At 34.0% G+C, this 17,336-nt stretch overlaps 1 protein-coding gene across 1 annotated transcript; it reads left to right on the plus strand.

The window, feature by feature from the left end:
• The first annotated feature begins 15,984 nt into the window (after positions 1-15,984).
• LOC149256892 (germin-like protein 1-3) lies at positions 15,985-17,032 on the plus strand. Its single transcript, XM_089368631.1, has 2 exons — positions 15,985-16,200; positions 16,391-17,032. Exons 1-2 carry the CDS (start codon positions 16,080-16,082, stop codon positions 16,927-16,929), a joined length of 660 nt encoding a protein of 219 aa, XP_089224757.1. The 5' UTR covers positions 15,985-16,079; the 3' UTR covers positions 16,930-17,032.
• The last annotated feature ends 304 nt before the right edge of the window (positions 17,033-17,336 follow it).

Genomic DNA, 17,336 nt, shown 5'->3' on the forward strand with positions numbered 1-17,336 from the left:
AAAGGAAAGAATTTTTCCTAATTAAAAAGGAAAGCCTAGCTAATTAAAGGAAAAATATGTTGGGAAGAATTATAAAATACCACTAAGGAATACATACGGGTTTGTTGTTTCAAGAGGCAAGAAATTGACCTCTGGGGGAATTACTGGTAGTAACTCATTGGTTGGGAGGAACATGCTCTCTCCCATAGGTTTCCCAGGAGACTATTCTATTGAATATCTGAGAAGGAGACTATTCTATTGAATTCTAATTGAAATTAAAGGGATATTACATGTCCACCCATGGTCAACATAGTCATCATGGTTGGCCATGGGCAACCATTACCAAACATGGACAATAATGGTGAATAGTGGTAATTTCTTTCAATCATAACTTATCATATTAAAGTATATGTTGAAGTGGGATGTTACATCTTACTATGTGTGACTGCAACCTTACAAAATTTTCTACCCAAAATTGACTATAATCCAACCCTAGATACCCTTATTTGATCTTTGTGAATGCTTAAAATTATATGTTTGATGGTTGTATGAACTACATATCCTCTTCATGTTTGAGGGTTTCTTCAAGGGATCTATAGATCAAGACAAAACACAAATTCCTTATCAAAGAACAGGCCTACAAACTTGTGGCTAGGGTTTCTTCTGCCACTCGTCTTCCTCTAACTAGTGCTATGATACCACTTGTTGGTTTTTAGAATCTGTAAAAACATTTTCAACAAAGAAGTAATGATAGAAAACACTTAAAATTTTATGTGGTAAAACAATGAAAATTTATCAAGAAAATATCCATGAGACAAGGTAAGTCAGCCATGGTTAACCATCATTTTCAACCATGATCAAACATGGAAAGCCATGGTCAGTGGTGGTAAACCATATCAATGATAATCTATCATAGTGAATGGTAAAGTTTTACAAATCATGTTCATCCATGGTCAACATGGTAATCATTGTTGACCATAGTCAGCCATGGTCAACCATTACCAAAGATGGACAATGATTGTCAATAGTGGTAAACCATTTTCAATCATAATCTATCATATTAAAATATATGTTGAAGTGGACTAGCATGATCATCCATAGTCAACTATAGGTTTACCATATTAAACCCTCCTCGACTACAACTTGAACAAATTTACCATAGTCAAGGATAGTCAGCCGTTGTCTACTAATCTTTCCCACACACATTGATCATCAGCTAGCACAACCCCATTAGTAAATTGTGCTTGATATATGCCGATCGACGACATTTTGCACCTTTTATATGCCAATATACGTATGGAAATTATATCGATCGACGTATATCAACCACATTTACTAATGTGCTTGTGATAGTTTCTATTCATTGAAAAGATAAATCACTTTCTGCAAACACTCACACACAATACACAATCAATGTCCTGTAAAACCTAGTCTTGTCTTCTACATTAGTCCCTGAAGGAGGAGTGAGTTACCATATTGACACTTTTGATTATTGATTTTCATAATTTTATAGAAAGCTCCATTGTTTTTGATGCACGAGCATCTTACCTCCAAATCAAAATAACTTTTGAATAGAATAGTCATTTTCATTTACCAAGGCAGTTGGTTCCCTAATTGAGTGTAATTATTTATTTAATTGTGTTTTTGTATGTTTTCTTAAGAAATGTACACAAGTGATGAAAATGAGGAGTATTGTAGCTAGATCTCTCTTTTAGAATATAGATATCGATAATATTTGAGAGAGTTAGATAGAAATGAGGGAAGTTAGATTGTTGAAAGATTTATGGACCTAGGAATCCTAGAATAGGGGTTTTAGGGGAGGATTTTATGGATCTAAACCATAATATAGTTTGGAATCCTTATGTATAAATATGTAGCTAAAATAAGATCATGTGTTTGTGTGGGGAAAGAGAGAGAACGAAGAGGCTTGAGGAGTCAAGTATTGCTTCAAAGGCAAGAAAGGGCCATGCAATGAAAATATGGCTACAAGGGCCTATGTAAAGTATTTATGTACATATATTAATAGAAGAAACACTTTGATGCAAATGTTTGACCTGCGTGCTGTGATTCTGGCCATTCTCAAAGTCTTTTTACAATACGAAGTTGATTCTGTGTATTATGTTGAATTCAATATATATAGGTTAATTGCAAGTGAATCGAAGATCAGGTGGAATTGCACTAAGTGAAAGTGCCGTCAAAAGTGGGCAGAGGCCAGAGGACTGTTGTTTGAAGCTCAGGTCCATCATTTTTTGTATAGCAAGGTCCATCGAAAGTATGAAACATGGGTACTCCTTGGATGAGGAACTAAATTTTGCATCCAATGAGTACTCCCGATTGAAATTTGGGTAAAGCCTTAGGGAGATGAGTTTAAAATACGAGCTAAAAAAGTAGTTTTATTATTTTATTATGTTTTAATATTTTTACTTTTTTACTCCAAAAATGGTGAATCATCCCCCATGGTTGACATCATCATCTTGAATCCTATTTTTTCTTATAAATTCATTTTAGTTGTACATTTTTCTTAGGAGGCCCATTTTAGATCTCAAAATTCCCCTAACGAAAACCCAAAAAGGTTTGAATTCAAAATGTCACGAATTAAGAAAGGAATGATTATGCTAAAAGGACACAATGGAAAATAAGTAAATTAACATAGAATACATTTAAGTTCTATGACAGGCCTCCTAACTAAAGCTACTCCCTATTCCTCTCTAGAATCAAGAATGAAACCATAAGAATGATAATCTCAACTATGGACATATACAGAGGAGCATGATGGCGTATAACAAGATCAATTTGCAGTGTCCGAAAATAAGAGCAAAGGGTCGAGGGAAATTACATGATAGTTAGTGGCGAAGCAAAACTCCTAGAAACCCTTTGAAAATTTAGTAACCAACCTTTTAAAAATGAGACAAAGTATCAGAATGATTCCTCGTTGGTATACAAGCCACAAACCCCTAAATTTCCTCCAAAAAGAAGCATTGTAATAGTTAGAAATTGTAATGGCGAACCAAGAGATCTAAAAACTAAAATTAGTTCAAGTAAAAAAATGAGAATTGTTGTTTACCTCTACCTCTTATGAAAAATTTCTTGTGTGGATGAAAGACTTCTAAACATATGGAAGAGATATCCAAAAAAAAAATGAATATTGGTATCAAGAACACCTGCCATGATAAAAGGTCAGGGTTTGAAACCCTCATTTAGCCTCTACAGAGAAAAAACCACATTCTTAACAAAATAAATGTTAAAAGGTAAATGAACAAGATAGAGCAACTTTACCCTAGTAGTATACCCTTCTTTTAGTCTCAACCATTGGATGTCCTTGGTGCGTCACAACCATAGAACCTAATCAACATGTGATTAAGGGGAGATGACCTAGGGATAATTTGACAAGCAATAAAAATAACGTCGAGGGGGGTGATAACCCAATGTTCCAAGTTCATATGAGTGTATTCATAGGTGTAATGATCAAATAAGAAAATACTGTATAATGTATATCCTTTGCTAGGATAGTGTAAAGGGGTGTGAATACATATATAATACAACTATTGTGACATAACCATAAAGGGTACCAGAACGTATGATTCAAGACATGTAAAACATACATGTATATATTATAAAGTCCATTGCTTTATGATTTACCAAAACCTTATGACTGGAAAGAGTTATTGTCAATGCGGTAATAATGTTAGTAAGAAAGAGAACTATAGTAGTCCTATGAACTTTACCTATGGTTGTTTCTCTAATGGAGGTGTAGATATGGAAACAAACCAAAAAAAATAATGAGACTCGAGGTCTTGATTAGTAAATCACTAGAAAATAATGCTAAGTGTAAAATAACACTTATGAATTCAAAGGAGGAACATGATTGATGTTCCAATTTTATTATGAAGACATATTTCCTAAGGAGAAATTGTTGTTGACACTATATTTAAGTCAATGAATTTTTGTTTTTCTTTTAGATTGAAAATGAGATACATTACAACAAAATCAATTAGAGCAACTGGCCTTATCCAGACCTTGTGTTACAAAACTTTGTTGTGGAAGTTGATAAGGAAGTAATTTTACTTGGAAAAGTTGTTGGTGAAAAGAATATGCGAAGTTTCATTTTCATTTCTAATTGCATAGTAAATGGAATGTAAATTTTGTGACTTGGGGGGTCATCTCTATAAATTATATAATTAGAAGCCTCAGTTTTGTTGTCATGTGAGATTTGAATCCTAACTGGCAGGAAAATAGTTGAAATCAGTTATGTCCAAGAAGGGGGAAGGAACAAAAAAAAAAAATCCTCCTTTTTGCCATTATTTAGTACAACTATTGGCAGACCAAGAAATTTTCATGAGTGGAGATATATTTCATGAGGTGGAACTGTAAAAAGAGAACTATGGGATATAAAGACAATTTATTTTGAAAAGAGGAGTAGTGGGAGAGACAAACTGTTTTAGAACCCATTGAACTAGCAAGACACTGCTAAAGGGTTCAGGAGGTAGATTTCGAAAGAGATTTCTATGTTCTTTTCGATAAAGAGAGAAGTGGAGCATGTAGGGAACAAACTGGAAAAACTATTTCATGGTTGGGAGGAACGTGGAAGCCCTTAGCATAATTTCGGGAAGCATTTAGGTGAGGATAGAAATGTTATTGATTTTTATGTTGACCAATTTACTTTGGAAATTGGAAGGTTCAATACTAAATTTGAACTATGGGAAAATCCTCATAATGATTATAATTGTAATAGGTAGATACATGTACACGTATTTGTAGTTGCGTGTGTATCTGTCTCCAATCTGTTACAGGTAGCTTGAACACTACAAGTGTAGGTCAAGCTTTACATTTGTCGTAGAGGATGGTAAGAGGTTTAAATAAGAAACTCAGCCTAGAATTTACCTTGAGGGTGTGAATGATTTAAAAGGAAAAGAAAAGAATGTCACCTCAGGTAAAAGCGCTATAAATAAGTCTAATGAATGTCAAAATTATAACCTGAATTTGTTTGCTTAATTCCTTTTGGTCGTAGAATTGAATGTTGATAATATATATATATATATATATATATATATATATATATAAGGCTCAGTAATTAAGACTAGAAGGAGAAGAGACTTGGCTGACGTTAGATGTCCTAGGCCATAACTAGGGAGGATTGCTATTTATTATCCCAGGGACAACAATCCTGAATGTCGAAGAGGTTAGGGCTCAGAGGAGAACTTGGAGAAGTTTCCATGACATAACCCACTAGTGTACATGAAAATAAAAAGATTCTTTGCTATATATTTCATTAAAGTATATAGGAATCATAGCATTGGTAGTATGGGAGTAAATATAATCATATCAAACTTATGGAAAAAAATATGGCATACATGTTTACATAAATGAATGGAGAAATGATAAATGTAAGGGTGCAAAAGCCCTATAAAATAGAAACCCATACTTTAGAAGATATTTTCAAGAAAAACAATCATACAATTGTGCCTTTTATTACGAACAAAATACCAATAAATTTAATCCACATCCACATGGGTGACGATCTTTTTTTATACTCTAACTTATACAAAAGAAAAAAAAAAACCCTGTCAGGTAAAGTTATTTATTAACTTATACAAGGTTTCATAACAATAATATACTATCACCTTCGTGGCATGAGGAGAAAACAAATATAATGTATATAAGAGTTTACAAACATGACCAAGATTGGTAAGTATATATTAACTATAAAATTTACTAATGGAAGCAAAGAATCGTTAAACTCCAATAATGATGAATAAAGGTGAAAATATTGTCTACAAAAGTTGGGATTTTTCAAAAAATACATATTTTTATGAATTACATAGCGAGTTTCAGAAATTCATAAAACCATGGCCAACATAAGGCCTTTTCATAAAACCCTAAGCCAAGAAAATTCTAGAAGGGTCTTGGTAACGTCAGTATGAAAACCGTAGAAAAGAAATGAAAATTTTGTAAGCACTTGTAATGGTTGTGAAGCATAGGAGAGAAAATATTGTGAAAATCCATTTTAAGAAAAGGCTCAATGAAGATAACCAAAGCCACAACTAACCTACAAGGTGAATACAAATTTGGTTAAAAACGCTAAAATTTTCTCAAGGGATTATTGTAAAAGTAACGTGGTAAACATGTAAGGAAGGTAAACAAGAGGGTTTACCCGACGAGTGACATGAAGTAGTAGTCCAAACCCTGCTCCATAAAATATGAATTATTAGTATCGATGAATATGCTATAATGGTAAACCGTTCTTCCTTTCTAAAGAGAAAAACAAGCTAGGGTTTGAACTTATAGAAATGTTTTTTAGGGAATTTTACCTTGTAAATATTGTATGGCTTGGAGCCGCAACATTGAATCTTGGAAAAGGTGGACACCATAACTTGGAAGCCACATAATGTTGGGATTTCACCTATAATTTTAACCAAAAATGATGATTAACAGAGAAATAAGATTTAACTAACAATTAGTTGCAAGGAGTAAATATGCATAATAATAAAAGTTAAATGAATGCTTTTAGGGTCTATTTCCAACCTAGAGATGTAAAATTTTCCTTGGACCACAAGAAAAACCTTTGATAGAAGCATTTGGGCCAAAGCCAACAAAGAATTACTATGCGAACCATCAATACTAAGGGATAAACCCTAATTACCAAGAGAAAGCTTCCAATTTCATAGCTTGTTTCACAAACAACATACGAGAAAATGAGACGAAGGTGGTGGTTGGGCCATAAGGAGGTAGTTACTTAAGACCAAAACAAAATAAATTCACCATTGATATCAACCCTGAGCAATCTGGACCGTCGAGATTACACACGTTATTGAGCATATTGAGAGGTGGACCATACCACGAACTATATCAAATTCACACGGGTCGAGGGTGGGAAGGCCTCCACGAAATAAAAAATAGCCACGGAGGACTCCACGGAGTCGAGAACCTTGAGAAGCATAAGGGAAAAAATATATCTCTAACCAAGGAATTTAATCATTTTGAACCTTTTTCCCATACATTAATATATATGTCAACTCTACGAAACTTACAGAGATATAGGTTACTCCTCTTTGTAATTTTTTAAATAATATCATACCATAAGGTCAAGAACATGGTTTATATGGAGCAAGGCTAAACACAAACAATTAATTGGGTATTGCAATGTACTTATGGTTGTAGTAGTTGTATATTATAATGCAAGCATAACATAAACCTTTGACTATCAGAAAGGTTGGTTAGATCAATACTTCAAATAAACATATTTTAGGCATTGAGGAGTTGATCCTAATCCATAATAAGTTCATCAATTGGAATACCATGCCATATATGAATCTAGACAAAAGTGTTGGGAGTGAACTCTCATTGTTTCACGAAGAAGATATCTGGAAAATGGATCAATACGTTATCAAGGATAGTTTGCTGGGCTTTAATAATTGAAGAAAATCGTGTTATGATATATATATATATATATATATATATATATATATATATATATATATATATATATATATATATATATATATATATATATATATGATAGATTACAAGTAATTCTAATTGAAATTAGAGTGATCTTACATGTCCACCCATGGTCAACATAGTCATCATGGTTGGCAATAGGCAGCCATGGGCAACCATTACCAAACATGGACAATAATGGTGAATAGTGGTAAACTTTTTTCAATCATAATTTATCATATTAAAGTATATGTTGAAGTGGGATGTTACATCTTACTATGCATGACTGCAACCTTACAAAATTTTCTACCCAAAATTGACTATAATCCAACCATAGATACCCTTATTTGATCTTTGTGAATGCTTAAAATTATATGTTTGATGGTTGTATGAACTACATATCCTCTTTAGGTTTGAGAAATTCTTCAAGCGATCTATAGATAAAGACAAAACACAAATTCCTTATCAAAGAACAGGCCTACAAACTTGTGGCTAGGGTTTCTTCTACCACTCGTTTTCCTCTAACTAGTGCTATTATACCACTTGTTGGTTTTTAGAATCTGTATAAACATTTTCAACAAGGAAGTAATGATAGAAAACACTTAAAATTTTATGTGGTAAAACAATGAAAATTTCTTAAGAAAATATCCATTAGACAAGGTAAGTTAGCCATGGTTAACCATCATTTCAACCATGATCAAACATGGAAATCCATGGTCAGCGGTGGCAAACCATTGCCAATGATAATCTATCATAGTGAATGGTAAAGCTTTTCAAATCATGCTCACCCATGGTCAACATGGTAATCATGGTTGACTAGAGTCAGCCATGGTCAACCATTACCAAAGATTGACAATGATTGTCAATAGTGGTAAACCATTTTCAATCATAATGTATCATATTAAAGTATAGGTTGAAGTGGACTAGCATGGTCATCCATAGTCAACTATAGGTTTACCATAGTAAACCCTCCTCGACTATAGCTTGAACAAATTTACCATAGTCAAGGATAGTCAACCGTTGTATACTAATCTTTCCCACACACATTGATCATCAGCTAACACAACCACATTAATAAATTGTGCTTGATATATGCCGATCGACGACATTTTGCACCTTTTATATGCCAATAGACGTATGGAAATTATATCGATCGACATATATCAACCACATCTACTAATGTGGTTGTGATAGTTTCTATTCATTGAAAAGATAAATCACTTTTTGCAAACACTCACACACAATACACAATCAATGTCCTATCAAACCTAGCCTTGTCTTCTACATTAGTCCTTGAAGGAGGAGTGAGTTACTGTATTGACACTTTTGATTTTTTATTTTCATAATTTTATGGAAAGCTCCATTGTTTTTGATGCACGAGCATCTTACCTCCAAATCAAAATAACTTTTGACTAGAATAGTCATTTTCATTTACCAAGGGCGTTGGTTCCCTAATTGAGTGCAATTATTTATTTAATTGTGTTTTCGTATGTTTTCTTAAGAAATGTACACAAGTGATGAAAATGAGGAGTATTGTAACTAGATCTCTCTTTTAGAATATATATATCGAGAATATTTGAGAGAGTTAGAGAGAAATGAGGGAAGTTAGATTGTTGAAATATTTATGGACCTAGGAATCCTAGAATAGGGGTTTTAGGTGAGGATTTTATGGATCTAAACCATAATATAGTTCAGAATCCTTATGTATAAATATGTAGCTAAAATAAGATCATGTGTGTGTTGGGGAAAGAGAGAGAACGAAGAGGCTTGAGGAGTCAAGTATTGCTTCAAAGCCAAGAAAGGGCCATGCAATGTAAATATGGCTACAAGGGCCTATGTAAAGTATTTTATGTACATATATTAATAGAAGAAACACTTTGATGCAAATGTTTGACCTGCGTGTTGAGATTCTCGCCATTCTCAAAGTCTTTTTACAATACGAAGTTGATTCTGTGTATTATGTTGAATTCAATATATACATGTTAATTGCAAGTGAATCGAAGATCAGGTGGAATTGCACTAAGAGAAAGTGCCGTCAAAAGTGCGCAGAGGCCAGAGGACTGTTGTTTGAAGCTCAGGGGGGACAACATCTCAAAACACAATTAAAATACAAAGGAAATGAATGCACTTAAGAGAGTCGTGCAACTGAAGTGATTATAGTAGAGCAGTGGAATCATGGTGATCCTAGGAGATTAAAGAAGAACTATGATGGATCAATGTGTAGAAGTGTGTATGAAGAAGACTAGAGGATTGGAGAAGGACCAAGATCAAGAAAGAAAGGATGAGGATAGAGGAAAAACTGGTAGAAGAATCCAAACACGAAGACGAGCACAACACCTAGTTTGTTTTGAAGTCCCGATAGAAGTTCGTCACTTGAGAGAGTCGGGAGATGGAAATTGACGCCAGGTCAAAGGATTTATCCTAGAAGGATAAGAAAACAGTTTCTTGACAACTTCGGGCTGGAGGAATTATCCTAGAAAGAGAAGATGAGTGCTTAACTAGAATAGGCATGATGATTGGGACTGGGCTAACATGTGAGCCCAACTAATCAATAGAGGGCTGGGATTGTTTGGAGCATTACATGGAGTTGAGTGTGGGCCAGCTAAGATACGGATATACCGAGACTTATTTTAATAGTGAGCTGGGTATCAAAGTAATGAGGCCTTTGTAAATATCGTATGTGGGTAGCGGCAGACATGGAAGCCAACATACCAATCAATGTCGAGACAATACAAGTGGACCATCCCGGGAAGCTTCAAGCCCAAATGTTTTTTATGATTTAATGTAAGGGACTTGGCCCGGGATGATGGATCGCATGGTTATAAGGCATGGTCACAAGGAGAATGAAGAGAAGCCTAAGACCGACGAGAAATTGGGGCTTTCTACACTTACATGAGGGGAGTGAAGGTACAATTCACATGAGGTATCCACACCTGTTTTAATAAGTAAGGGCCGAGGCCACAAGAATTTGAATATATATAGAAAGGGTTGATACCCTTTAGCGCCTCCCACTAGAAATTAGATTATAAAAAGGTTATATCCTTTGAAATCCTCCCACTGTGACTATATTATTATTTTGTAAGTTGTACGCTATTATACAGGGTTGAAGGAAGTGCCTCTTTGATAGAGGTTTGGGCACTGTGGGTTTTCTAAGCCAGGGATTTAAGTAGGGTCGGATTGGGCCTACATCAAAGTGGTATCAGAGCAGGAATTCTATGTGAACCTCAAAATAGGGAGGTTGAAAGGAGTAAAGAAGTAGATGAAAAAGAAGAAAGAACAGATTTAGTAGAACTAATCAAAGGAGATCCTGGCACAGGAAGTTGAGAGGAAGCTTAAGAAGAAGGATCAGATATGGAGGGGTTCGAATGAGATTGCAGGTTGTCCATATTTTGAGGTTTTTCCTTGTTGGGAGTTTGAGGCAGAATGCCAGACAAGTGAAATTGAGCATGGAGGAAAAAATTTCAATGCTTATGACTAGATAGAAGGGTATAGATGAATTTTATATTTCTGACTAAAATGAAGAATATAGGTAAATATTATCTAGTATCTACCATCAAGAATGTTGTTATTACAATTCTTGTTTTAATGGATCCATGAGTCGGTTCAGAAAGGACGCCGACATCATTCTTGGACCAAATGCGATGAGGATAATTAACGAAGGAACGATTGTTGCAAGTTCTCGAGACAAGAAGGCTAACTTTGTTAGTTAGAAAGATGTTTTAATTTTTTCATATCTAAGATGAGACATGTGCTCTTTCTCTATTATCTATATAAAATTCATTTGATGTTTTTCTATTAGCTATAAAAGTGGGTATATTTAAGGTTAATACCATAGTAAGAGATACCAGTGTATGTGACTTTAAAGGTCACTTAGTTAGCAATTTTATTTATAAATTCAAAATAAAATGCAAGAAATATCTCGATAGCCTTTCAAGATCCTTTAGGAGGCTGAGAATAACTAGCGAGATGAGAAATGTTTACAAATTCGATGTATTTTTGGTAGAGATAACGTTGAGATAACATGGGAGAAAAGAGATATTGGACATGCAAATGTAGCCATGTCCACTATTTCAATGAGCTTATGTGTCGGAACATAGAGATTGATTGTAAATATCAAATCAATGCGATGATCACAAGTGCCATTGAATTTTATTTTAGATGTCTTTGTTGATAAAAATGTTATTGTATTCATTTGATGAGAGTCACTGCTTTGCTCCAACAACTCAAACAAGTGGAGCAAAGCTCGAAAAATATAGATATGTAAAACCTACAATTGTAAAAACTTGAAGAGCCTGCAATTTGAAGATAGGGAGGGATGTAGGGGAAGAGAGATAATTTTTTAATAGTTTAGGACACTATTGGATTAGAGAAGCTATACCTGATCGGGGTTCAAAGACATGCATATGGGTATTTTTTTCCAATCGTTTAAGGTATGTAGGATCTGTAAGTTTGACAACGTAACTTTATGAGGTGGTTATGAGACATTTCACATGCTAATGATGCCCAATTATGTTGGGAAACTTGGATAATACCTAGGAGACTGTACCGTTTTTTGAGGGCTATGAGATATTTCGTGTGATAATGATGTCCAATGATGCTGGGAAACTTGGATAATGTCTATGAGACTATACCATTCAGTGGAATAGGGAGGAAATTGAAGGAGTCTTACTAAATCAAGCATTTCTTTATTGCTAAAGCCTTTGGAGGATTTTTGGTTCTATTATTTATTGTGCCAATGTGTGTAAGTTTCATTTTCAAAAGTGTAAGTCTAAAGAGAGGGTGTTAGATTATAAAGCTTCTTTATGTAAAAATGACAAGATATTATGCGTCATTTTTGGATGATGGTTCACACGATCACTCGATCACCTCCATGAATAGGAAGTATTTAGATTTTATAAACAATTGCAATATCTAGAACATAGACATATGTTATTGTAACACAAGCTAATATCAAATATCTTATTTGAATCCCTCACATTGATTCACTGTTTGTTGCATTGTCATTGTGGCTCTCATTCAATTAGATCATATTCCAATATAGGCGAGGAGGGGAAATCGCAAAAGTAACAAACAACTTATCCCATTCCATGTAATTTTCAAAACCATAAACAATGTGAGCAAGAAATTTATGAGATGTTAGACCAAGGAGTGGGTTATTGTGATCAAAAGTATCTCTCTTTTTGACTAATTTAAGAAGTAAATAAACATTGCTAAAATAGGAACAAATTCTCATAAACTTCATAGTGAAATAGGGTGTTGGTCACTTCGGAAAACGCCATGGGATGAAATATTTTGTCACATTTGCAAGAGTAAGAGCGTTGAAGATGAAAAGAACCTTCTCTTGAATTGTGATATTCTACTGACCTTTGATTTAATTTTCAAAATATCTGTCACTCTACTAGTCTTCTTTGCCATTCAAGTTAGCACAACTATGGTGATGTTGGAACTAATTTGATAATTCTTTTTGAGCACAAAAAAAAAATGTAAAAGAATTCGTAGGATTCTACTGTATAGTCAGGTTCTATTGCTGCTGATTATGCATGTTGCGTTGCAATACAGCGAGGCCTTCCCTGAATTCCATGTGGTCCTGCACACAATTGATGTAGGTTCGCTGATTTCTCCTACCAGCTAGATAATTTCCCACTTGCGACCCCCCTGACCCCGACCTGCGACTGCCCCAAGAGCTTGACCGAGAACTATTCTCTGTACTTTGCACACTCGAATCCATTTTCAGACTTCCCAGAATGTCAAAGAACCTTCTGTCACTCCAGCTCAAATTCGAGATGCTCTTGTCCCACCGCTCCCGAAACCGACCATCCACCATCCCATCCACCTCACTGGCCTCCAACGAAGCCCCAAGGTCCTGACCCAAGACACCCTCAAGTTCAGAAGTTTATAAACATTCTCTCCAACAATAATCTTAAAATCGATCATATTCATACAGACTTTACTCTACGATTCTACTCTCAAATCTTCCTTGAGGTTCTAGACCAGAAGCCAATCCCAATTCAGCCAAATAACAACACCAAACCCTACAACGACACTGAAACCATCAACTCCACTCAGACCCGTGGCCCCTGAAGCTTCCCACTCGAATCTCAAGCTCATATGACGCCTTTGCTTGGTTGTTTTTCTTCCATCCAAGTCCCCAAGCATATCTATATTCAATGATTCCTTCGATTACTGAAAATCCCTCCCCCTCATGCCACCCTTTCTGATAATGCTTTCGTAAAAGAACGTAGGAGTCTCTTACCATCAAAGGTTCCATGGACCATGTAGGCCTTGGTGAGTGCTAATCATCATCGTCATCATCATAACCATATAAATGATAGATAGCATTATTATCTAGATATCTACATTGCATTCATTTTTGTTTATCACTATTAATTATAGTTTACATTTTTATAAACATCTAGCTTGAATTAGTTTAATTCTATATCATTTTCAAATTCAATGCATGCATTTTAATAATGCAATATAATTGAGAAGGTAAAAGAAGAATCATAACAACACATTTCTACAGTAAGAAGTTATTAAAAAAAAGAACATACAGTGATATTCTTTTGAATCAAATCTAGCACACATATTTGATGATAAAATATCTTAAATCAACACACAAACATAGAAACTCATAAATTTTATAAATATTAAAACAATATAAATAAATCTAAATAATATAACAAAAATATATTAAAATTTCAATATAATATATGAAAAAACATTATCAAAACATCTTCATAACATAATTTAAATTATATAAGAATAAGTTATCATTAAGATATTAATAATATATACTCATTGTATGTAGATTGACTTCATCTTCATTATGTACATATACATATGAATCATGATTGATCATTTATTTATTGTATTTATTATATATATTAATATTAATATATTATTTTATATATATTTAATATAATTTATTTATTTTAATTATTATAAACATTTTTAATTTTTTATTATATTAATTTTATTATATTATGAAAAATTTATTTATTAATGAAATGATATTTGAATGATAGATAAAGAAAGAATTTAACATATTACATTTTTTAAAATTGTAATTTAAAGAAGTATATATTAAAAAATATAAACATACATATATATTAGAACATGAATAAGTATTGAATACTATATTATAATTATATATAATATTTTATTAATTTATTATCTTGAATATTTAAAGTAATATTGATATATAAATAATTTATATTTGTATGTATTTTATGTGATATTGTTTTAAATCAAATTTATTGTGTAGCACCATATTTGATTAGAAAACTATTAATTTAAGTTTTATAAATTAATAAAAAATAAAATAAATTTGACTAAAAATTGGTAAAAAGCATTTGAAATGTTAATAGGAAATATAATTTGCAAATAGTTTTTAACAAGTAGGAAATGGAGTTTTTTTTTGGAGTAAGGATTAGGGTAGTCTTCATCTTAGGTTATTTTTAATCTTAATATTGAACGAAGTTTGACTTAGCTTCTTTGGGGACAGTTAACACGATGCTCATCAAGAAGCAATAATTTTTTTTAGTTATGTTGGAAGTTAAATTACAAAATAAAAAACAATATATATTTTATGAGATATTGTTTTAAATTAATTTATGAGTACATTTTTAATTTTTTTTTATCATTTAACTTAAAGAAATGAAAAATTTAATTTAAAAAAAGAAGAAAGAAATTGATATTTTGATAAGAAACATAAATTTGCAAATTATCTTTCAACACTAAAATAATTTAAAAGATAGCAACTTATCAATACCATTGTATCCATAGAAAGACAATGAAAATACCAATGATGTAAAAGAGCAACACACAGTACCAGAAAGAAACCACTACAGAAATGAAGTGGATGAAAAATGGTTAGGGTTCTCCGGTTACTAAATTAAGAGGTTGTCCTTGTTTTTTAAAGTAAGGATTAGGGTAATTTGCGTAAAGAGTGGCTGTTTCATGTTATTGAACAATGTTTGACTTAGCTGCTTTCCCCGAGGGTTAACACACACAATGGAAATAATCTTGATGAAGAGCATAGCGATATGTTTGGAGATGGGAAAACGAATATGGTTTGGTACAGTAAATGCGCGTGATAAATACAAAATAATGTTAAACATCACATCGATGACTGTCTATATATATATTTAATTGTGGACGACTTAGTTCAAAGTTTATATTTTAAAAAAATATTTCCAAATGGAAAAGGAGGTGTGTTGTGCAATACTATTCTGTTTAAACAATAAAAGAAAAACAGAATGTTTCTGCTACGAGTAGACAGACTGACCAAGTCTGCATGAAGAAACCCGAAATTGTTGACAGCTTCGTTGAGATACTTAAATCTAAAACATATCCCTTCTTCCCTTGGTTGAGACGCAGCCAGATCCAATAAGGACAGGGTCATATGTGGCGGACGTAGCCAATGACTATGACTGCGTCTTTCTCAATTTTAATTTGGAAACACAACCGCGTCCAAGTACAAAGAAGGAGTCCATCAAGCAAGCAAATTTAACTCAAGAACGTTGGCGTGTTATAAAAAGGAAGAATGCTCTTCATATTTCACCAAACTCAATCTATCATCTAAGGATCAGATCAGATCAGAGGGAGCATCTACTCGAATCGAATCGAAGAATAGTAGTCAGTCAGTTGCCTGCAGTCCAGTCATGAAATCCTTTCTAGCGCTAGCGCTTGTAGTACTAGTGGCGCATAATATTGTTAATATTGTGCGTGCAGGTGATGCAGATCCTTTACAAGACGTTTGTGTGGCTGACACGAAGAGTGGAGGTATGTAAGACTTTGAGTTTGAGGCCGTGATCATGTGTTTGCTTATCAGGGTTTCGTTTCGTTTCATGCGATGTGAATAATAATATAATCTGATCATATATATGTTTATTAGGTTTTCGATTCGTTTCATGCGATGTGAATAATAATATAATCTGATCATATATATATGTTTATTTGACTGTAATTGCAGTTAATGTGAACGGGTTCCCGTGTAAGGATGCAAGCATGGTTACCGCAAATGACTTCATGTTCAGGGGCTTAAATGTTGCAGGGGATACAAGTAACATGATGGGATCCAACGTCACTGCAGCCAATGTAATGCAGATACCAGGCTTAAACACCTTGGGAATCTCCATGGCTCGGATTGATTTCGCTGCTCCTCTCGGCCTTAATCCCCCTCACACTCATCCGCGGGCCACAGAAATCTTGGTGGTCATCGAGGGTACTCTCTCAGTCGGCTTTATCACCACTGCCAATAAATTGTTCAGCAAAACGCTTGAGAAGGGAGACGTGTTCGTGTTCCCCAAAGGTCTGGTGCACTTCCAACAGAACGTGGGCTATGGCAACGCAGTGGCCATCGCTGCACTGAGCAGCCAGCTTCCAGGAACCCAGCAGGTCGCCCAATCCTTGTTTGGAGCCTCTCCCCCGGTTGATGCCTCCCTTCTGGCCAAAGCTTTCAAGATCGATGCCTCCCTCGTGCAACTTCTCCAAAGGAAATTCTTGGGTTGATGCCCACTCATCTAATTCAATCATTCATTCATGCCAGGAGTCACCAGTCATTCGTCGGCTGTTATGCGACCAAACAAACAAATCAATAAAACCTCTCTTTCCCTCACGTGTACACTCGTGACTCCTCTATATGCAATAAAGGAAAATTTTACATCAATATGGGTGTTTGAGAGTTTTATGTTATAATCATTTACACCTTTCTGTTTCTGTTTAATGGACACGACACTGCCTAATAGCTTATCGGTTGAATTGATGGAGCGCTGCACGATGCATCTCATCTGATGCAAACAAAATAAAAGTATTTGTCTTTTAATTGTGATGCAAACAAAAGAAAAGTATTTGACTTTGAATTAAAGACGGGATATAAAGAAACACTCTTATCATTTAATCCGTACTGGTGTCCTTTT

Source organism: Pinus tabuliformis, chromosome 6, assembly GCF_031772625.1.
Source record: "Pinus tabuliformis cultivar Carrire ecotype Pingquan chromosome 6, CPIR1, whole genome shotgun sequence".
Lineage (NCBI taxonomy): Eukaryota > Viridiplantae > Streptophyta > Pinopsida > Pinales > Pinaceae > Pinus > Pinus tabuliformis.

Bases quoted from the DNA above. Each gene is read 5' to 3' on its own strand.
- LOC149256892 (XM_089368631.1), top strand. From the start codon at position 16,080: ATGAAATCCTTTCTAGCGCTAGCGCTTGTAGTACTAGTGGCGCATAAT. The intron at 16,201-16,390 runs GTATGTAAGACT...CTGTAATTGCAG, and splicing joins GGCTGACACGAAGAGTGGAG to TTAATGTGAACGGGTTCCCG.